This window comes from Physeter macrocephalus, chromosome 10, assembly GCF_002837175.3.
Source record: "Physeter macrocephalus isolate SW-GA chromosome 10, ASM283717v5, whole genome shotgun sequence".
NCBI lineage: Eukaryota > Metazoa > Chordata > Mammalia > Artiodactyla > Physeteridae > Physeter > Physeter macrocephalus.
In genome coordinates this window covers 80,144,935-80,169,145 of record NC_041223.1, presented here as the reverse complement: position 1 = coordinate 80,169,145, position 24,211 = coordinate 80,144,935, and the positions used below count along the sequence as shown (strand labels likewise).

The 24,211-nt window shown below is 39.5% G+C and overlaps 1 protein-coding gene across 1 annotated transcript in view; it reads right to left on the bottom strand.

The window, feature by feature from the left end:
* ADGRB3 (adhesion G protein-coupled receptor B3) overlaps nt 1-24,211 on the bottom strand; it is a 792,587-nt gene that overhangs the window by 2,262 nt on the left and 766,114 nt on the right. The window contains exons 28-29 of the mRNA XM_024133055.1: nt 14,295-14,330; nt 4,250-4,354 (exon numbers count right to left, since the gene is read on the bottom strand). Of these exons, the coding sequence (XP_023988823.1) occupies nt 4,250-4,354; nt 14,295-14,330 (141 nt within the window). The remainder of the gene's footprint in view (nt 1-4,249; nt 4,355-14,294; nt 14,331-24,211) is intronic.

Here is a 24,211-nt window from a genome sequence, read left to right as displayed (position 1 = left end):
TCCAGAGAGCATGGAGATAGGACATCTCAGAAGAGTGCCAATTCATTTTAGCTGGAGTGAATAAGAGTATCAGAAAAAAACAGGCAAAGGTGAACTGAAAGCCAGATCATAAGGGGCTTCGCCTGCCAGGCTACTTCCCAATTTGGAATTTATTTTGTAGGCAATGAAGAATGTTTGGACCTTAGGGGCCATTACAGGGATCTGAGCCGTCAGTCATCAATGGAAAGCCATGGGGTGGATTTATCCATCTTGGAGGAGGGCTGTCTCAAGGAGCTTTCTGGGAATCCCAGGTTTGACAGAAGGTTGAATGAGTTCAATCCTAAAAGCGTTCAAGATATGTAAAGTGTTAGTTCACTGGCTTTAAAAATAAAGGTTTCATTATGTTTGGAACAAGTGTGATTTTCCTTTTATATTTTAAAGATCAAGCACCATGGATACAGGAACTAAAAAGGCCCATTTTAAACTCTGTCAGGATGTCTAGATTCTAATTTCAAAGAGTATTATTGCCAGTACGGGATTGATCGAACTTCTGAGAGCTTCTATCAGTCGGTAATAAATTAGTTAATGGGGTTCATCTCCTCTGGAATCCCATAGTACTCTCTGCTGAGCTGTGGTTCTCACCACTGTTCCCAAGTGTGTGGACACCCTTGAGTGGAGAAGAAACCCCCCCCCCCAGCAATCAGGGTGGGAACAGGACCCCCAGGGAGTGAGGAGGCTGGAAGTCGGGGCCTGGTGCCCACGGGCCACCCATCTTCCTCTGTGCTTGGAGTGGATGGATTCTCACGTGGAAAGTGTAAACTGTTCAACGGACCAAGGAACGATCAACCTTGGAACAGCCCGTGGGGATCACTGAATTCCACAGGGAGAGCCACCCAGGCCAGGAAAGCTTTCAATGGAGGCCTAAATCCTGATGTAAAATTCAATCAGAGTTGGTACAAGTTCCTGACTTGATGTAACTGTTTTATGTTGGTTGGTTTGCTTTTTGAGCTCAAGTATAGAACAGAGGCGATGTACTTAAACTGAAGCATGTGTGATAAAAGCCTAATAAATTATAAACTCAGTATAAGACAACATGCGTGAGGCTTCCAAAAATGCGAATGTGGTCTTAGGCTGTATAAATAGAGAACATTAATGGAATATGAGAATTCAGAGCCACCGGAAACATGGCCTGGGCTGCCTGCGTGTTTCCCGCAGTTCCCAGCCGGGGTTGAGGGTCGGGCCGACTTGTAAGTCCTTCCTGCCTCCACCCTTTCCTCTTTCTCTCTTTCCTTTCACCTTTTGTTCCCTCCCTCTCTTCTTTCTTTCCTTCCGTCTTCCAGTCTACCGATCGCGATCACGGGGGACAAAGTCAAAGAGAATGTGTTTATTTCACATTCTAAAAGAGGGAGGATTCGGAGCTGCTCCTTGCGCGGGTGGGATCCTGATGGAGACACGCACGGGGAAGGGCTGTTAACAATGCCTACCCCTTGTAGGGATTCAGGTGCTGTCCGGGCTGGAGCAGGGAGACGGACTTAATGGTCTTTTGGTTTCCCTTTGATTCCCCACATTCTACATAATTACCATCATTTGCAGGTGCCAGACAGGTGCTGTGAGTTAGGAGCCGGAAAAAAAGATGAAACAGACTTTATTGAGGTTTGTGTTTCGAAAATGTCTTTCTCCATCCAATTATGCACTGTTCCATTAGCAATGTGCCACTATGAATTATATGACTGAATTAAGGATAGTGAACTCACTCGCACGTTCCTTATTAATCAGAACTGAATAAGGATTTTTTTCTCTGTTCTCATGTATTTAGGACAATAGTGAAGCAGCAATGACAACTATCCTCCCCACTCCTAACCTCCCAAATGATAAATATTTATAAATCCTTTCCAGAAAAGGCAGGCTGCTGCAGAGATGTGCTGTAATTAGTAGACTATTTTGGTTGTCAGGAAACTGAGATACAGATATTTGTGCCATTAATGATTTAATACCCAGACCATACAAGGGGAAATTATAGTCATATTATAGCAGCCAGCCAGCTGTATCTGTTGCATAAGGCTTTTGGATTGGTAAACATAACCTTCTCTTAAAAAAAACACAAAAAACAAAATGAAGTTTCTTCAATTTATTTCCATGTTAGCTTTCAACGTTTCAAAATGAGCAGCTAATAAGTTTAGGTCTAATCTCACTGGTGCAATTTTCATTTTCCTGCTAACTAAAAATTGACAGCTTAATATTTGGGGTGGGGGGCGGTAGATGAGAAAGAACCACTCACTACATGTAAGTGTTTTCCCTATGCCTAGTGTGGCGTTGATGATTCCACATGACACATGATTCCTGCTGTATGGAGGAAAATAGACGGATATACACAAACTCTTTAGAGACCAATGAAGAGTTAAAGTGTATATACTTCTGATAACCTTCATTTAACAAATGCAGATTAAACTATTAGACATGCAAGAAATCAAGAGCGGCCGTTCACTGGTAACTTACCATGCATGACCAGCATCATACTTAGTACTGAGAAGAATACAAGAAAAACACAAAGACACATAAATTCTTGCTGTTGATAAGCTAATCAGGAAGCCAGGATTAAGACCCATACACATATGAAAGAATCACTAGCATTAGAAAGTGACCCAAAATACCTTAGAGTGACATGTATTTCAGAACGCCAGAGGTTGGAAGGAGTAGGTCCAGCCAGGGCCTGCAAAAGTATGAGGCAAAGAAGGAGTGCCACGCTTGGAGAGGAGAAGCGTGGAGTCAGACGGCTGTCCTAGCTCCAGCTCTCAGAGCTGAGTCTCAACTTGTAGCATCTCAGGGTCCCACCCGCTTTGGAAAGTGCGAGGATCGAAGGAAGCGTATTATTAATGACTGTTTTTCTATGCCCAAATTAGAAGGAGAAAATTGAGGTTCAGAAATTGAGCTTTGTAACTTGCTCAAGATCGTTCTTGAGCCCTCGAGTTCTTAGCAGAAGGTAACTATCTGCTAGAAAGCTCAAGCAGATAGCTCTTGCTTGAGCTTTCTTCTAGAGATCTCCCTCAACGTACAACGGGGTTACGTCCCACTAACCCCATCATAAGTTGAAAATATCATAAGTCGAAATGCATTCAATACACCGAACCTACTGACCATCATAGCTTAGCCCAGCCGACCTTAAAGGTGCTCAGACACTTACATCAGCCTATAGTTGGACAAAATCATCTAACACAAAGCCTGTTTTATAATAAAGTGTTGACTATCTCACGTAATTTATGGAATACTGCACTGAAAGTGAAAAACAGAATGGTTGTCTGGGTACAGAACGGTTGTCAGCGTATCAGTTGTTCACCTTTGTGATCTTGGGGCTGAGTGGGAGCTGTGGATCTCTGCCCCTGCCCAGCATCACGAGAGAGTACTGGACCACATCTCACTAGCCCGCGAAAAGATCAAAATTCAAAGTACCACTTCTACCGAATGCGTATTGCTTTTGCACCATCATAAAACTGAAATATCTTGTCGAAGCATCATACTGATTTCTGGACGCCTGCTCCAGTGCTCTCACGAATAATGATATAGCCTTCTCTGGAGCTTTGATTGTGCCATGCACATAGTAGCTGCAAAACATCATTTTATTTGATTACATCCTATGCTAGCATTATAGTAGTGGGAATGAGTGAAGAGAATGACTGCAATCAACAATCAAAGCCCCCAGTGCTGATGTGTATCCTGAAACTCTGGTAGACAAAAACCCACCACTCTAGTTTTAGGTAGCAACTCTCTCTGTCTCTCCATATATATATATATATATATATATATATATATATATACATACACATACAGATATATGTGTTATATATTATATATTTATAATATATATTATCTATCTATATTACATACGTTATATATATTACATTTAATGACCTTAAAATGCCAGGCATTCTAATGAAAATATTGAGTCACGTACTTGGAAATTTGAATTAACTGAGTTTTAACTCTGATGCTAAAAGGTCCAAGGGAATCCAGCACATTTTTGATATATAACTAATTCCAGTTAGACCTAATAATTGAGAACATATGAAATATGAATAAAAAACTTAAAGACTCTGTCATTCCTAATTTGCCTCTTAGTACATTTCAAAGCACCTTCGGGGGATTATTACTTATTTTTCAGTTTGCCACTCTTGTGTTCCCAAGACAACTGGGAGCTTCCCGAAGGCAGGGGTGACAGCTGACATGATACATCTTTATCGTGGCATCAGGCACTGATGAAGTAAAGCATACTCACCAGACTGCTTGTATTTGGTATATCCCGAAATCTGTCCAAAGTTTGAAATTTCTGATTGAGTTCCTGAAACAGTTCCATATGCCTCTTCCTTGTATGCATGACCTTCTGCAAAAGAGAGTAAGATGGCTCTCGTTTCGAATCTGATTTATGCGTTAAAAGAAGAGATTTAGTATTTTGCTATGCTAATAAGGGAAATCAAGTTTTGCAGGAACTAGAAGGTCCCAGAAGATGCCAAAAATGCAAATGGTTTGCGCCAAATCCTTGTCTTATGGTCAGCGCTTCTGGAACATGAAGAATTGGCTATTTCTTCCACTTACAAGATTACCAAAAAATAGTTTTCTCCTGTGGGTGCATTAAAAATATAGCAGTCATTCCTGTGTAAGATTTTCATCATTCAAAGTTAAAGCTGTTTTACAAAAGTTGTTACAATATTAAAAAAAAAAGTTTAAAAATTTTGACTTGTAAAGCACCACAGTCTCTCAGTGTTTGTCATGGGAGATATTACATTTTTATGTTTTATTTCTATAAACACTAAAATCTTAGCTGGCTGTACTAAAGGGGAAGCAAAATCCCAGGCCCTGCCATTTAAGGCTGACTCAAAGCACTAAAGTGTCTGAAATATAATGTGAGATCTAAAATCTTACACTTTCCCTGTGAATAGTGATTGAGCTTCGCAGAAGGAAAATCTGACCCATAGGTTTCACATATTTGTTTACAAAATGGTACAGAATCTTAACACTTAGAATTCAGAGCATAAATTGTGTGGTTGATGAGCTTCTACAAACACAGATACAAATATATTGATATTCTTCATCCCTGGTTATATACTTCTTCCAACTTCATCATAACTCAACAAATAGAGTCAGAAGTAAAAAATGACCTTGGGGGTAGGTATAATATCATGAGCTGAAACTTTTTCTGTTACAGAGCATTTAAAAGAGCACTAACAAAGAAGAGTTAGATAATAAATCCCCTGTATTTACAAGTGTAAAGGAGAAAATACCTTCCTCTACTGTGATTTTTAAAAGTTAAAAATTTCAAAGTTTTGGTGGTTCTCCAAGATTATGCCTTCATGTTTGTGTAAGATTTTATAGTTTTTTTAAGCATGTGATTCATAACTCATCATTTGCTCTTGTGGATTGCATGGGTATACTATATTCACACCTAAGCTAGGATTTGAACATTTGGTCTATTGTTTTAATTACCAAATATTTTCAAAAGTAAGGATTTGTTTTGAAAAAAGAAATATATCTTTGGAGGAAGATCTATAATGCCCAATTTTCTTCTCAAAAGACATTGCATAGAACACTTTATCTCCTTGAGAACAAAAACGGCAAAAGAAAAATGCAAATGGCATTTTTAACATATCTTAAAAAGGCTTCTTCTCTCTTATGCCAACTTTAATTTCCTATATTTAATGAATCTGTGTTTAGGCAATACTTTGTTTAGCTAATTCTTCTATTTTCACTAGCCTACTTTCATAAGAGAGAATTCTGCCATTTTAAGTCTTGCTCTACTGGATTATTTCCACGTTGGCTCTTCTGAGCTCTAGGAGTTCACTGTTGATGAATCAGAGTGGGGAGGATGGGAACATGGCACCATCCCTGGTGACAGGAGCATGAAACACAGCACCCGGCTACAGTGATTAACTTCCCTGCAGTTTTGGGGAGAGTACAAGAAACAGATTTGCAGGGTTTACAGAGAAACACCAGGCACACGTAACTTGACTAGTGATAGCTGATGGGGACTGATGAGAGGGAGATTTGCATAAGCAACGCGATGGAGGGATATTGAGGACCAAGTAGCTGGCAAACAATGCAGTACATTCTGTCCTTAGGGAGGCAAATGTTTCCAGCAGCACCAGGTCCTTAGACACTGACTAAAATATGGATTTGTGTTACAAGGAGTGCTTTTTTTTTTTTTTTTTGCAGGAGCCAGACTCTGACGGTGGGGTGGTGATGGGCGGGTCTGATGACTTTCAGGGAACTTGGGGTGGGGAGGGGGTAGGAATGATTTTAAAAACAAAACAAAACAAAACTATAGTCATCAGAATATTGACTCCGGCTCTAACTTACAAATAGTGTTTTTCATGATAAGGAGTCTAACCACACAGTTACTTTGTGCTAGGGTGCAGTAGGAGTGATGTCATAGCACTGACATTTCTCGAACGATATTTCATTCCGTCAGTTAATACATATTCATGACATCACATATTGAGCTAAACGGGGGAGTAACAATGGTGTGCAAAATCTGGTAGAGTCCCTGCCCTTTTATAGTTAGAGGTGTAATGGAGGACCTAGGTGTTAATCACATAATAACTCAAATGCAAGTTAAATTAGACTGTGGTAAGGAAAACAAGCGGTGCTGTTATAGCAGTAAGTGACAGGGAAATTTGCTAAGAGAAATCCAAGTGAGGTCAGTTCCCCAATCTTTACATATTCATTTTTAAGTTGCAAATTCTCAAATCAGTTATTCCTGCATTGTTGTTTGTTCTCTTTCTTCCATTTTATAAAATGCAGAGAATTCCTAGTACAACTTTTAATCTTATGCCCAAATCCCCTTTCCTCAAGGAGATCATTCCTTTCCAAAGAGATGGACTTATTTTTCTTCTAAGATGGTTGATACTACTGGCACAGCAGGCCTGCTCTAAGGTGGCCCTGTGGTGAGTTTGCTGTGTCGTCTTCCACTTATCTTTTATTTCATCAGAGGGTCCTGATTTTGCACTGGGGAACTGTCCATCAAGGTCTTTACCGTCCCCTGCCAAGAGGTGAGTTTTTCCATATCCTTCCGACAAAGTTCTCTTTTGTCTGTCAGTCAAAGTCACTCTCTGTCTCTTGTAACCAAATATCTCTGATGGGTAAAGCATGTTTAATGAAGCAAACAAAGTGTCAAATATATGCCATGGAAATGAGGATACATTAACTGATAGGAGTTTTTAACTCATATCCTGATTAAATGTGCAGTGCCTGATTCTGAACCGAGTGGATTTTATTTTGAGGAGTTGGATTGTTAAGACATTCTCAGAAATGTGTATGGTGGATACCACTATGATATAACCAAAAAGCAGTTTGCAATGTTCTCCGTAAGTTCATGAAAGCTACTCTGAACAATAAAGCTCAAGGACCCTGAAATGAATATAAAGACAAATGAAAAGTTTAGATGCTAAAATTCAGGGCCCTTCCTATCTAGAAACATCCTCATGACAGATAATCATTCTAATTTGAAACTGCCATCTTAGCACAGCCAGAAATCACCATAGCAATGATGGCCTGCTGGTTCTGAGAGGAGTGTCACATTAGGGTTGCCAAGGGACAGCTCAAATATCTGTCATGGGCCCAGTTTGACCTTCCATGCATGATTCCTTCTGGTTCATAAATTCAAGTACATCTTTCTGCTTTTCTTAGTGGGGAAGGTTCCATTGACAAGAAAGCCAGCATCACAGTGAATATTGGATGGTTTCTATCCCAGTAATGTTCTGGGATAAAAACTTAAACTGCAGTTTTAGTTGCCACAAGTAATAAGGGTTTCCCTTGATTTATTCACTTGCCTAAATAATTATTTATTTGAAGCAGTCATGCCTTTGATGATCTTGCTCACCTAATTAGAAGTTTTCATGCTTATAAATCTTACTGGTTCATTTTGATGGCTCTTTTTGGATTTTTACAGACCTTAGTGTTTATCTGTTTACCTTTTTCTTTCTTTTGTGAACTAAACATCCTATGTCTCAAAGAAATTGACTTCTGCGACAAAACTGTAACCCATGTGGATTTTCTATTTAAGCAATCAAATATATTCTAATTGGCAATACATATAAAATTCAGGTTCCTTCAGTTATAACGCCTTTCAAATATTACAGGCATCTTTTGCAATAAAGATAAATGCTTGGCAATGCTCCCTTGCACTCAGATTATTATCACTCAGCCTTTTTCAAAGCCGTATTGAAGTGCCATCCCAAGAAGTCCAGCCACCTAACTGCACAAAAGGAGTGTCTCCCAAATAGCTTTTTTCATAGGACTCTTATCTTTTATTTTATATCTCTGTAATTCAAGAGAGGCAGTCTTGGCAGCCTTTTAATTGTTGAAATTAGAGAAAAAGTGATACATTGTAAAGTACTTTCATGAAATTTCAGATATTAGAGAAAAATTAGGATGTGAATAAACTTCATGTCTTGAGCTCCTATTACATCCCAGACAATCTCCTTGATTAAACACTTGGGACGTATCAAATCTAACAGCTCTAGGTCTGAACAAATTTGGATTTCGATCTTACTTCCATGGCTTTCAAGTTGTGTGGTAAGAGGCACAAAACCCAACCTCCCTTTAGCCACAGTTTCAGTAGTCAGAATAACCTTGTAAGATTGTTTTGAAGACTTAAAAAGGGCTATAAATCACATCACTGGAGCGCACAGGTAAGAGCCAGAGTAGCCATTATTATCTTTCCCAATCCTCACAATAACCCTGGGAGGTCGTGGTCCCTATCTCACTTGACTGATTAGGAGACTTAGCTTGAGAGGCCGGTAAAGCTCCCAGCTCACACAGGTGGTGGGAGGTTGGAATCCATTCTGAATCCAAGTGAATTCTCTCTGCATGCTGCTTGCTGTCCTAGATGGACCCCGCAGATCCAGGGAGCATCTTTATCAGACCATTCAAGTCTGTGATTATGCCATCTCATTTTTTCTGATGGAAAAGGAGACGAAACAGTCCAGGGTGGGTGAGGGGCCTTCTGTAGAGAGCCCATGAACTCTGTGGATATTGATCACCCTGCAATGGTCCCATAGTACTGCAATTCTGGTTTGAAGGCTGGACTCCTTATTTTGTCTCTGAACACCTCATGGGCAGTAACTTTGCATCCCTGACACCTAGCACAGTGTTTGGCATTCTGCAGGTGCTCGACAGATGGGTATGGAATAAATTAAATGAATGAGATGTCACGGATACATAGATACATAGGCCTTGGAAGGCCATCATCAATCTTGCCCCCTCTCCTTCTATTCAAGAGGTCTCCCCACTGGAGGGAAGACTCATTTTATTGGCCCCAGACAAAAAGCCTCCCTTCCTTTTCTGGTCCTCTTGTGCTCCCTTATTTCCCGTACAAGTGTCTTATAAAGGGCCTGCAGGTGGTTTAAAACAAACTGAAGGTTTTCTCTTCCAAATTCAGAGTCTTGAATCATAGAGTTGGAATCTCTTTAAGTCTGAATTACAGATAAGATAGGCTTTACTATATATAAACTTTTAGAAATGGAAAGAAATTGCTAGAAAAAATTGGAGAATGTCCCGACTATAAACTTTAGATTATGGGGCTGGGAAATCATGTGCTGTTAGGAATTAGAAACCACTTGGCCCGAATTACCTTTTCACTGTTAGGCATTTATATAGCTATACTGCCAATGTCCATATTTACTCATATAAAACGAGGTTTATCTCTACTCGTCTCACTGCTTTACAGTCTTCAGTCCAGAGTGGGCTGTTGAATACTAGTCTGCAGTGATGTGAAAACCCATGTCAAGGAAGCAAGAGACACTGCAGGAATGAAGGTTGACTATCAAATCAAAGCCACATTGTGGGAAGGTGATGATTTAGGTACTTTTCTTTGGCCAGAGTCCCAATGCATCCATAAGACAGAACCTGCAGCCATTTGAACTGTCTGACATTACAGTGTCTATTTACGTTTCAAACATGTTTCTATTTGAATAAATATGTACTCAGGGCTTAAAAGAAACCAGACAAAAGGTCTGAAAAGACTGAATAAGGTGTGTGTGTATATAGTGTGTGTGTGTGTATGTATATTTATATGTGTATATATATATATATATATATATATATATATATATAGTCACTGTCACTCAAGAGTATACTTGGCTACAAATAAATAATTTTACAACAGTTTAAATTTAGGAAGCTACAAGAGATGGATATAGCCAAGTTTGCAGTGCTCAAATTTTTCCTCCCCAAATGTACAGATTGCCTAACAAAATGTACCCACTGCTGGGGGTCGGAGACAAAGCAGGAAGGGGCCTTTTATGAAAAGGACATTTCTAAGAAATCGTATGCTTTCTATTGATATTTAGAAATTAATTTAAATTTTATCTTCTATGTCATAGCTTAGCTGTGTTCACAGTGATATAAAATCAGTACAAAATAATATTTTATCTTACTTGACTATGTTCTCCCAAATCTTCCAATAAAATTAAGTCCCCACAAAGATAGTTCGTGATCACCGCGGATCGGTGCTGTCTTGGGCCTGCCGCCCACCACCATTGCCCAGAGTGAGAAGCATGGGTTTACTGGGAGTGGAGGACTCACTAGAAACATCAAAGGAACATTCTAAGGTGTGTTTAAAAGGCTGCATGGTTCCCATGGAAGAATGTGACAAGTTTTACCCCCATGGTTTTGCAAGAGAAGATACAAAATAGATACCTCTCACCACGTATTTTTAACACAGAAAGGATAACAATGTCTATTAAGGTTTCAGAATGGAGGTTTGTAATAGCGTTCCTAAGAATTCCTTGAGATTTGTCCTCAATCCAAGACAGTCAATATAAACCACCTGCCAAATATTTTTTTTTTTTTTTTTTGTGGTATGCGGGCCTCCCTCTGTTGTGGCCTCTCCCGTTGCGGAGCACAGGCTCCGGACGCGCAGGCTCAGCGGCCATGGCTCACTGGCCCAGCCGCTCCGCGGCATGTGGGATCCTCCCAGACCGGGGCGCGAACCCGGTTCCCCTGCATCGGCAGGTGGACGCGCAACAACTGCGCCACCAGGGAAGCCCTGCCAAATATTTCTGATTTAACATCATATTAGTCACCTTAATCCCTAAAGTATTAAAATGCAATTCATCCTAGCTAGATGTCGCCTGGGCTTCCCTGGATCTGTTTGTGGTACTAGTAGGAACCCAGGCTCAGACTCATAGAGCTATCTTTTTTCTGCTCCCCTGCCCTTTGACCCTATGCTCAGTTAAGGATCTGATCTTGACTCTGCAGTGTCCCTTTATCCATTTCCTTTCCTACCACCTCTAAGAAGTGGACCTTCATTTCTTCTTTCTTTGACTAGTCACTTCCTAATTTATATTTCAACTTCCTCGTTCACCATACTATAATCTCTCCTTCCTATTACTGCCATATTCATCTTTCCGTAGCCCAGATTAGTCCTACAAATATTCCTCACTAAAAATAAACAAAACAAAATACAACAGAAAAGACTTAGCAGCTTTTAGTAACAAATCAGGTAATTGTTTCCATGGTTGCAAGCCCTTCACTATATGGTTTCTAAATTACCCCCTCTGTCTGTGCTTTTCTTCCACAGACCCCACGTTATGGTGAGTTTTGACTTACTTCTTGTTTCTTGCACATGCCACACTCAGCCAATCTCTATGCCTTTTCCTCCTCTGGGAATTTCTACCTGCCATTTCTAGCTCCTTGAGTTATATTTGATGTGGGTAGCTTTGAGGTCCCATGTGGCTATCTTTGAGGTGTTACCTCCATAGTGGTCCATTTTCTACACTGTTCTCTGCCCCAACTCAGATATAGTGCTTGATCATTTTTTATTAAAGCAAACCAGATTAAAAATTCAATTTTTCATCACTCACTCAACAAAGCCTTATTGGATGCTTACGATATACCAAGTCTCTGCTTGGAGTTGGGAATACAAATCCAGTAAAAGGTTTGGTCACAGAACATAGGGTCATCACTACAGTATTTTATGTGTATTTTCCAGAAAGCAAGAATCCATGTTCCACCATTTTATGACCAGTCAACCTTTTGCTTTCTTTGCTCAATATTGTCTTGGAGATCAGCTCCATGAAAGGGCTCTTCCCATGTATGACACTTACCCACAGGGTTTTATGGATATGTGAGTTAAGAGAATATTGTTATCATGTGTAGCTTCTGGGGAGTGTGTGAAGGGAAGATGCTTTCAGGAGTCCGGGAGGCAGTTTGTCTGTCAGTGACAAAATGCCTGAGTTGGCCATTGTGTGGTAAAGCTTGCTGGGGTTGGGTGAGGGTTATCAGAAATACTGACATAAACATACTTAATTTATCCAGCCTGGATTAAAATGGGGAGGGGACAACTTGAACTCTTCTTCAAGGACCATCCATAAAGAACAGATAGATTGTGTTAAACGTTTCAATGCGGCCATAATTTTTCTGAACACAATCTGAGACATCTGCTACATAACCGTAGTTGCACATAGATGAAGGGGAGCCCTACTAAACGGTTGCTGAAAAAAGAAGTAATACCTCGAAGACTTTTTTTGGCACGATTTGACACCTATAGAAATCACGCAATAACTAAAGCAATTAAAGAGCACATGAAAATATCCAGGTTGCAGCGTTGCCACTTCCTTTCGTTACCAGCAGATGTTTCGATAATATCCTGGCTGTATGTTGGAATCCTAAGCACAGGAAGAAGCATCCGCTTAGGGAGTCTGTTACCAGTTGCCATGGAGAAAAATACAAACACAAATACAAAAGAAAAATAACAATTTTTCTAATGCTCCCAAGGACACTGTATAATTAGATTTCTTTTCGGTGCTGGCAATTACATAACTTTAGTTGGTTGCACTGAGGCTTAATTTTAGATCTAGATTTTTACTATATTTTATCACTGATGCCTAGTGGGTCAATTCCCACCTCCTTCCCTTTGTACTAACACAACAACTGATTGTTTTCAGGAATACACACACACACACACACACAAACACACACACACACACACACACACACACACCCCGGATGATCCTCTCTTTCGGCTACCTGAAGAATTAATAGAAAAAACCCTAAATATCTGTCCCTTAAAAGGCACTAAAGAATCTGAAAGTGAAGACTTTTGCTTATTTCTCTTTGAATTTATAGTCTTGATACTTTTACCTTAACAATTTAGAATATAATGAAATATTGGTTCTGTGCCAGGTTACTACAATTGAGACACATCAGTACTAAAATGTGCCACTTAATCACTGAGGTCAGATTCATTATCATTACTTTGTATCTTGTACAAATACTCCTGAAATATGCCTAAAAAAGATCAATTCTCCTTAGACTCTATTCAAGGTAAAATCAAGACTTGCTCACCATTGCAGTAACTAAAAACAATTGTCTCCCTTTTGATACCTGATGTGCATTACTGAGCTACAACACTCATCTACATAAATGAAATGATGGAATTATGAGTTTCCATGTTCTGGGAGGCTTCTGTAATTTTAGGAATTTCAGCTAAGAGTGTTGAGTTCTATGTAAGTATCACAACAGTACAAATATGCTGGAGAAATTGATAATGTATTATATCCAATTATGTCAGCAGGCTATGAATCATATCCAATTATCAAGATGCATAAATGCATTTTATGTGACGCTCCAACATCATTAATTTTGTGCACAGCACAAGCTGCTCAAACGGTATGATTTCAGTGATTTCTAGCATCAGTATTACAGCAGCAATATAAATTCAATGTAAATTGGAAAATGAACATCTTTGTCTTGTTTATATCTGTGAAAAAGCATTTACCAAACACAGGAGCACGTTGAACCAACACTTGCTATTGGAAAAAAGAGTCTGGAAGGTACCACAGGGAGCCTATGGTACCACTGACTCAAGGCAAGTCAGTCCTGAGGAAGCCTAGCTACCCAGCCAAAGCCCCTCACACGGCTCTCTTCACGTCTTTACTGAAGGAAAAAAAAACACACAATTGTTTTAAATATGAAAAATCAAGAAACCGAAATTCCTACCTCCCAACAAACTGAGGGAGGTAAAAAAATTGACCAAGTTCAACTCGCAACATAAATTGTCTGCTTATCTTAGCGTTTATGAAATGGATTCTTTACTTGTCTGGAAAATCTCAGTCTTAGCATACATTTAAAGCAGTTAGAACTTAATTTTTTTTTCTACAACTAGTTATACAGGAGGGATTTTACTTAAAAATGTTTGACTTCTCATTTAATTAAAAAAAAAAGTAGAACTCCTACACAGATGCACAGGGTAATATATTTAAGTAATTATACACCAACTTTGAATTCAAGTAATTAAAATTAAAAAAATAATCCTAGACACTTACCTCAAAGTCAAGGTCTGAATATCGTGATTTTCTTCTCTGTTAGGTATTTTTTAAAAAGAAGAAAAACCAATAAAGTTATGTTCAGTCATTCAAATAAAACAAAATTTACTGCTTTCAATAAGATAATCCTGCTTCATTGTGTTATAAGTATTTCCTGCACATAAGAATCTGTGAACATTTTTATGATTTCAAACTATTCCACTCACATTATTCCATTTTCACTTTGGACTTCCTTTAAAATTGAAGAATATAAATATACAATATATTTCTCTTGGCCTCTTAACTCTAATTTTTTCAATAAGGAAAAAGTTTTAAGTGAAAATTCACACAAAACATTCAGTCTTGAAGGAGACTTTAGGTCTACTACAGCAGAACTACTTTATAGACACAAAGGGTTCAAAGCTGTGTGGGAAAATCATCTAGCTGTCTCAAGACCTTGCACCATCCCCCTGCAATCTTCATTTCTACCAAATTCTATGCAACCCTCCGTCTATATTCCAAAGTTCTATATAGGTCTCACCCATAAATTTCTTGGTATTTGGTAGTCCTCCATGACAGGAAAGTCCCTCTCAGTGCTAGGCATTAGGAACTGAAGTACTTGTTCTAATTTAGTAAAATGAATAACAAACAGTCTACACCTCAGCAGGACATGGATATTGATGTAAATACCTCACTATGCCTCTGACTCTGTTAAACAGTTCCCGAATCTAGTTACAGATAAATATGCCTTGATAAAATCTGGAAACACGATTAAAATGAAATTAATGTGATTATATAATATTAGTGCAGGGAAGGTGTTCTAAACATCTGCTCTAAGCAGTCACTGGATTCTTAGAATGATTATCTGTAGAAGGAGATAGCTGATAAATATAGAAAGAGTTCACCAAATTGTTGGATATCAAAAGTTTCCATACAGGATTTTTTTCTCTTTTCTTTGCTTTTTTTTTTTTGAAGAAGTGGGAATGAAATACAGGGGCAATTAATAAATATTAAACAACATGTAATATCCAGGAAGTTGGGAAAATATATAAACCTTTGGACAAACTTCTTCTGTTTTATTGTTTCCTCTCCAATAAGCTAGAGCGTAAAGTTCAATAACCTATGAGGGAATCATATCCAAGATAGGTGAGAGATCCTTGTAACTGTTGAGTATCAGGAGAGAAAGAAAGGAACTAATGCAGTTTACTGGAAAATATGACTAAATTTCTCCAGTGAGAGTTAAAATCGTCACTATAGACCTGGAACCTTCCTAGGTAACCAACCCCCCCGCGCCCCGCCCAAGCATGTTGCAGTAAACAGAAAGCAACATACCCAAAGAGAGATTTTGTTTACTAAACAGTTTAGAAGTTCTGAAATCATTTGATTTTGGTGGGGCTGCTTAAAGACTGAGAACCATGTCCTACAGTGCCTTCATGGAGAGCGCTGAGAAGGGGGCTGCTTTATTCAAGGGAAAGTCAGCCTGAGCTCACTTTGCTCCCTGTGGCCAGCATACCCTAGGCCAGCCCTGGTGACATCCTGCACGAAGAGACGGGCGTGGGAAGCCGTTTAACCCAGCCCTCCTTTGCCATCACCCTGCCACTGCTGTTGTCTGAGTGTGCTGTGTAACAGCCAGGCTCCAGCGCACTGCAACCCGCTTTGCTGTGAGATGTTAGACCAAATGTCAGGGTTTCCTTTCTGCCCTCGGACGCTTTGCCTTCTTGGCACTGTGACTCAGCAGGACATTTCTGTAAGTATATACGTTAAGCAAAATTCTTTCCTAATACAGCAAAATTCAAGCATGGAAACAGTGTTAAGCAATTATTAACAGAACACGAGTCACACGCTTTGCATTCCATTTGAAAATTAAACAGTGAAACCTAATGAAAAAGGTTCAGTTAGTCAGCAAAGAGGCCCATCCACTGCACGTGTTGAGGGCTTCTCCGTTGCAAAGGTCCTAACAGCCATACGCTACCTTCTTCGTTGAATGCAAAGCTGTGTGGCCTAAGAACTGGAAATGCGGATGGGTGCACATTGCCGAAGGCTCCTGATTTCAGGAGCAAGAACAAAAGATAGGAACCCAGAGGAGCGGCCGAGATAGATTCTCCCTATGAGAGCAGATGCCACCTATGCGGATGTGAGACATGGAAAAGAAAACGGAGGTACCCCCATAAATAAGTTTCTCTCTCGTCTATTCACTTTATTAAAATCACATTCTAACCTAAGGGTATGGTGGAACTAGCAACCTTGAGGGATTAGACTAGGAAATGAACACGTGAAGCAGATTTCAATTGAAACAGCCGAAAGACAGTTGGGGGTAAGGTGAGGAGGTGGGCTGGAAAATACCAGCAGTGAAGACTTAAAAATTAGAGAGCGGAAAAAAATGTGGCAGACTTTGAGAGTCCATGGGAGATCAAATGTGCACATTATTCATATCCCCACAATCCCGAGCAAGGGTTCAGACCTTTTGTAAAGTGCTTTCACGTTTGAACATGCTAACTGCCCTGTGGGATGGTTAGGAAAGTACTATGCATTATCCCTGTTTATGAGTGAGGAAAACTGAGGACCAGAGGAGTTCAAATAACTTGCCTACTTCACCTGGGTAGTTATCACATGAGTTGGGATTCCCACTCAGGTCTTCTGACTGCAAACCCTGTGTTTTCTCCACTGTTGCTCAGTAACTGCTCAGTGGTATAAGGAGTGATGGTTCATAGCCAAGATAGTTTGCTGATTGTCCCTAGAACTCAGCAAGAATAACATTACGGGATCCAGTCAATCCCCGGCTGACAGCAGTGGGACCGAGATGCTCTGCAAGCATAAAGCAACGTCAGGCAGATGAACTTTTACTTGTCAATTATATTTTAAAGGAGAAAAAAAGCATTGATATGGCACTTCTTTGAGAGAAAAATCTGATGGCAATTTACAACAATTAGTGTCAAATAAAATAACTTAAAATCATTCTAACACGAGATAGTTTATGAGCCATGATGCAACACAGTGGCAGACTTCACTTTCATGATGGGTCTCCCATCGCAAAATCTACTTTATCTTAAAGAAGTATCTGCATTGGGAAATCTGTGATGGAATGGAAGGACCAGAATGTTAACTTCTGTTTATCACGTCCTCATTATAACACTCATTATCTCTCAGTCTGTTTTGCAATGTGCTGGAGAGTCTTTCAAAGCACTGAAGTCTGTGGAAACTGTGACTGACTTACGTGCTCAATCAAATGTCCCTCTGAGCTCTCCGGAATGTGATTGTAAGGTAGGAAAGTGGTTAGAAAGAATGGTTATATGTTTAAAAGATGAGAATCAATGAAGAAAAGTGATCAAGTCATAACAATTTTTATGATAAGTTGATAATTGAAGAAATGCTACATATAAATTTAAAATAAGCCAGGATGGTGTTGACATATTTTAGGAAGATATAAGTCCCTTTCTCTGTACATCCTCCAGTTCCCAAATAACTTGACACAAATCATCCTTTTTGTCACAGTAGGTGACGTTTCTTTTATGCTCTTTCCTTTTCTTAATTTCCCACTTAGAACTCACCCCAACTTCTGTTCTGTCCTCAACATTCCATTAAAATTCTTGTTGTCAAGGTCTCAGATGAGCTCCATCTGGACGGTTTCCAAGGTCAATTTTCTCTCCTCATCTTAATGGACTCTCGGAAGCTTTTGAAGGTTGATCCCTTCCTCATCTCTCTCAGCTTTTCCTTTTGTTTTCTTTTCCTCCTTCTTACTTGCTGTAGTTCTGCCAAGTCTCCTTTGCTGGCTCTTCCTCATCTCCCTGCCTTCTAAATGTTGAGTTCCATAGTTTTCTTTTTTCTTATATTCTCTCTTGGATGAAATCATTCATTCCCAGGGTTTTCAATACCATCTTTTAAGTTGCAAACACCCTTTTCTTTCCTGTCACAGGAAATGTTGCATGTCTAGTTGGTGAAGCCAGGCATTTAGGAGTCACCCTTCAGCCCTCCCTACCTCTCATCCTGCACATCAAATCCACCAGCGGTGCCATCTGTTCTATATCCAAAACACATCTTAATCTGCCCTCCACAGTCAAAGGCATTCTTATCTTTTGTGTGGTTGACCTCAGTGGTCTCCTAACGGTCCTCCAGCTTTCTGCTCCACTTCTACTACCTCTCCCACTACCACTGGATCCTAATCCTTTCCATTCCAAACCATCAAAGTGATGGATGGATGGATGGAGAAATGATCATGACAGTTGCTTAACTGTCCTCAATTTTTTCTTTCGTTTTATAAGGTTCTGCAAAATCTGGTCTCTTCTTCCTATTCCAACTCAGTCTTAAGAAGCTTGCCCCTTGCTACATGTGTCTTCTAATCCTATGAGAATATTCCAAGCTCTTTCCTGCCCCAGGACCTTTTCACATGCAATTTCTTTTGTCTGAAACACCCCCGATCCTTTAGCACCTCACAAGCCATGTTCCTCCTTAACTTCATTGTTCACCCTGTGGAGCTTCAGAAGGCCTCCCAGATCACTTCATCTAAAGAAGCCTGTCTCTCACACTCCATGGTTATTTCCCAGCACAGCACACTCTTTTAGATTAGTCATTTGTTAACAGTTCATCATCTGTCTCTTCCAGAGTGTTTATTCACCACCGGGGCAGGATCCACATCTGTCTTGGCCACTCTTATATCCCTGGCATCTATCAGAGGGCCTGGCATAATAGTAGACATTCACAAAATTATTGATGAAAGATTGAAGGAGCTACACTATGAAAGCCAAACAAATCCAAAAGAATGACTTGTATTTTGGTTGTGTTTTGTTCTTTTTCTCAGGAATACTCCAGGAGAATTTGGATAAGCATGTGGGCTATATACACAAAGAAAACCATTTTGAATAGATCTATTGACAGCCAAGAGGATTGAGACCATTTAGAAGAATGCAGGCCTACCACTAACAGAGGGGAAAATTCTTTAGGATGATTTCAGAGTAAGAAAATGCACACCAGTATGAGGCTACTCAGAGGAATACTTAGCAAGGATGTGTATAATGGCATCTGTCCATAGCGAAGCCTTGTAGAATGATGAATAATTTCTCAAAGGGAATACTTCATTGTTTGTGCCTTTGCAAATTAAGTTGGACAAGATACTAGAAGATTCACAGTGAGGAATAAATTCCATGGACTAATAAATGCCAATGTAACTGCCATTAAAAGTTTCCATTACAGACTGAGCAATGAACCCACTCAAGGAGAAAGCTTTGATGTCAAATCCATTCAAAGTATCTGTGTAAATGATACTCGAGAATCATTAATTTTGAAAAATGAGTTATTTGAGCTAATTTTGCTTGTACGCCTGCATAAAAGACAGAATTTCCTAATCCAGGAGCAAAAACAGAACACTGAAGAAGGGCAAGCCTTTCTTTCACCACAGCTACATGAGGAAAAAAATTTTCAAAAAGAGAAAGATGCTCTGCCCAATAGTAAATCCTACAATGGTTTCTGTTAGTGACAGAAGTATGGCCATAACATTTTGTCTAATTTCCTGACTACTGATCTAGTACAGCAATCAAGTTTCTTTACTGATGTTCAAGATATAATGGTAATGAAATAATAATCACACGATCTTACATCTGAAGTGCTCCTTACAATGTTCAAAGGGTTTTTCACATAGATTATCCAATTTGATGTTCACAACAGCCATAAGGGAAGCACCTGCGATGTGCCACTATAGCTAAAATGTTTTACCTTTCAAAACCATTATGCTGAGAGCTCTATAATTCATGTCCAGAGGAAAACTGGTGTATAAAAAGTTAGCCTAGAATGGTGTCCCTTTTTACCCATTTATACATTGAGAGAGATTTATCTGAGCATGTTTTGAGATACACTGTTAAGTTATATCTGAATGTTCAGAAAACCTGGAGTAGCCAGAACTTTGTTTAAAAAAGAAATTGTGCAATTTACTATCTAACTCTGTTTAGTTATAAGAAAAGCTAAGGCGAAGCTAAGCTAAGCACTTAATGTGCTTACATTGGAGCAAAGTGTTTCACAGGAATTCCAGTGATGGAGGGACTGAGAAGTCACAAAAGGGACCATGAGGGAACCCAGGGATTCACAGGAGAAGGAGCTACTGTCCACCCCCACCCACCAGGCTGGATGGACAAAGGGAGATGACACAGCGACCTAAGCCCGGGTGCTGAGGCACCTGGAAGAAGCTGGAGGAGGCCCTACAGAACAGCTAAGGAGACACGAGGTACTGCCCAAAGCAGAAAGAGGGGGGAAAACACCCTGGATTCGTTCTTTTCCCCAGCCTCCAATCTCTCACAGTGTTTCCTAGTGGCCAGTCTTCTCACTCAGCTAGGAACCTGTATCAACCCCGAGAGACACAGGGGAAAAAGGGTGAAGGTGGACCCTGGACCTGCACACAAGTTGGGAAGGCTTTGAGTAAGGAAATGTGTCCTATTTAGATCTACCAGCTACAAGCCATCGAATGTTCCAATAAGTCAAGACAAATATTGATCTATTTTCTTACACTGATATATCTATAATTTTTCAAAAAGTAAATAGAACCACAGCCCAAGGTTTAAACTATTGATATATTTCATAGTCCTCAATGGCTTGAGAACGCCGATACTTCTTTTCTCCCCACTTGCTTCACAGTACCTCCTAGTTTTTTGCTTTATATACATACCATGCACTCAACACATTTCGCTCATTAATTGAAGGTGAATGACTTAAATGCTGGTGACAATGTTAAGCAATTCGAGGACATCTAGGACTGAAGCCATTGTGAGACATTCTACCATATGCATATTGCAATGAATCCCTAATTGTGGAAATCTAAAGTTTTCAGAATTGCTTAACAAGTCCATTCTGGGAATGGATACAGTTTGGAAAATGGCGGATAACATATTACATGAAAGAAAGACACAAGATAATATGAAGACGGGAGAGAAGCTGGAAATGCTTTTATGCCAAAAAGCTTGATGCATTTATGAAACTTTCTACGCTGAATAATTGGGGGTTAGCTGAACAAGCTCTCCTGGAGGTTGGAGCCTTTTCTGCTGGCACTGCCTTCAGGGTTGGGGAACCTCCCTCTTGCTTTGTTGCATCCTGCTTATTTGAATAAATACTTCCACCCACTCTTTGGCTTTGTTTCTTTCTCCTTTGACTCCTGTTTTTCCTCACCTGATCTCTTCCTCACCAGTACTGAATTCTGGGCTGCAACTGACAGGTTTTACCCTCTTCTTTTTCTTCTCCCACCACTTCCCACTTTGTCAAATTGTGAACACCCACTCCTCTGGAGGCAACTTCCTGAATTACTAGGAACACCTTTTTATTACATCCCTGAAAAGTCCCCAAGGCATCTGGCTGTCCTCTGCCGTCCCAGTTTCCCAGGCAGGATGTCCCTGTGGCTGGAACCTCCCTTCTCACTCAGAGAAGACTCACATTGTTCTATGGCCCCATGGCTGTTACATAGTCACTCACTTTCATCTTCGTATTGTCTTCTAGGTCTCAAGACACCTCCTGGCCACACATGCTCCCCACGCTCCATGTAGATGCTCTAGTCATCTTTCTGCTTTTCCTCTATTGTCAGAATATCAGCTTGCCTGCTGGTTGACTGCAGACAGAGTGTGGCTCACTCCGCCCACAAAGGAAGCCACACCAGACTTTATCTTCATGGCCACAGTCTTATCTCCAAAATCTGCTAGCTGTATACATCTACACTTCATCCATTTCACTTTTTTATTCCATAAGACCAAGGGTCTGTCCAGGCTTAAATGAACTTTATAAAGTTACTCTCATGCTAATGTTCAGGCACATGACTGTCTCTTTGAGACAGTGTAAAATTGATCAGGACGGAAAGATTCTGGTCCTAGATTTGCTGTGCACTTACTCTGTGACCTTGAACAAATGACTTTACTTCAAGGATTAGAACAACTTATCCATCGTCCAGGGGTGTCGCGAAGATTAACTAATTTACGTTTTTAAGGTGATTTGAGGATCTGCTAATGAAAGATGCTATATAAATGCTAATTTTTATTATTCATTCCCACATCTATATATTCAGCTGTCTCCTAAAATGGTCACCCTAAGCAATTACTAACTATTAAACTCTTTGAAAGAATGAAAATGAGGAACTGAAATTTCATTCTGAATCCTGAATTTTCTTCCTTTTCAAGATGTAAGCCTTGTGATTTCTAAGTCATTTAAATGCAGATCTTTTGGCTGAATCACACTTATATATGATGCTTATTCTTAATAATAAGGATATGGAGATTTGGAAAAATTACCACTGAACAAAGCAGCACTCAGAAATTCAGTCTATTGTTCAGCACATATAACCTGTACAATATCAAACCCAGCAAGGTTTTAAGCCTTTTAGACATAAAGCATTTTTATAACAAGCAAAATATTTTAATGCAATTCCATTCTAACCCCTCTAGCACATTTTAAAGAGCCTTCTATGTAGAAGACTCCATATGGTCTTTAAGATTATTTACAGTGTTATGTTATTATATGCACACTCACTGAAAATTCTTGTAAAAACTTCTGTGATTTTGCATAAATGTTATGTAGTTTGTGCTTATGTGGTCATTATTTTAGTAGACCTGCTAGTCTCTGGGATATTCAAGTTAGAGATGGAAACAGTGGCTATTCTGCTAATTCAGAATGATTGGACGCTCTTGTCTACAGGGAGCTCCAGCCACTCAGGAGTGAACTTGGACTCACTGCCCCTATGCCTTTGGTTCCAAGGAACGATTCTCCTCAGAAACCCGATTCTGTTTAAGACTGATCTACTGATAGAATTTAGGGATTTATCCTAGATTCCCATCTAGGGTAGAATTTCCTCAACACAGTTTGGAAAACCCTTAAAATTACAACGCACATCAAGTCACTTCAGCCTTTCAGGGTGTCTCTTCATCTTGGCCTCGTAGAAGGCACAGCCTTGTGGGATGAAGAAAGGGGCAATTGCCTCTGGGCACTTTTGAACATTAGAACATTATCAGCAAACTTCTGATGGAAAGAGTAGGCAACCGATTATATTGTCTCATGAAATAATCTGTTATATTAAGACAATTGGCAATACATATTAAAAAATGCATATATTGCATTGTATACTGAACATATGCAATATATCAGCAGTGGGTTTACAGCAAAACTTCAAGACAGAGGATATGAAAGTCACATACAAAACAGTAACAGGAGGTATGTCAAAAGAAAACTAGACATTACTTGTCTTACTTGACTTAGATCTTACTTGATTAATTGTAATACAATATGAGTGATATTGATACCTGTTGACTACTCTTTTTATCACTTTGTGTGTAAAAAAGAAGGAGGGGAGCTTGCTTTTTCACAAAAGCCATGTGGTTTGACCTCAGAGTCCTGACTCTTGATCTGCTTGATTTACATCCCTCCCAAGAGTTCACAGTTTAAGACCAAAACATTTAGTGGTCATGATTCTGTAAGAGCTAAGAAAAAAACATTTCCTCTGAAAGATATCAGTCTAAGGTAATAATAAAGTCTATAATCAGTGTAATGGTAGATCTCATTGAAACATTCCAATTTTGTTATTTTAACAGCTGCCCTCACACAGAAAACCCAGACCTTGGTTAAAGTTTGTAGTGCCATCCAGAAACTACTTTAACCGCCAAAAGACTTCTGGTACCCAAGAAACATCAGGAGGATCTTCTGTTTGTTTAGGAGTGCTCTACTTGGTTCCCATTATGACAGATGGGTATCGTTTTAATTATAGATTAAAACGATAATTATAATTTAATTTAATTATATTTAAAAAAATACGACCTCGAGAAAGGGGATTCTGATGCTCTACTGGTAAAAGCATATGTCCAGAATCTTAAACACAACATACCCCAAATTCTTAGACAATACATAACTGCAAAAACTAATGTGACTCTTCTCCCCCAGTGCAGTGCCCCATGAATCTATCTATCTATCTATCTATCTATCTATCT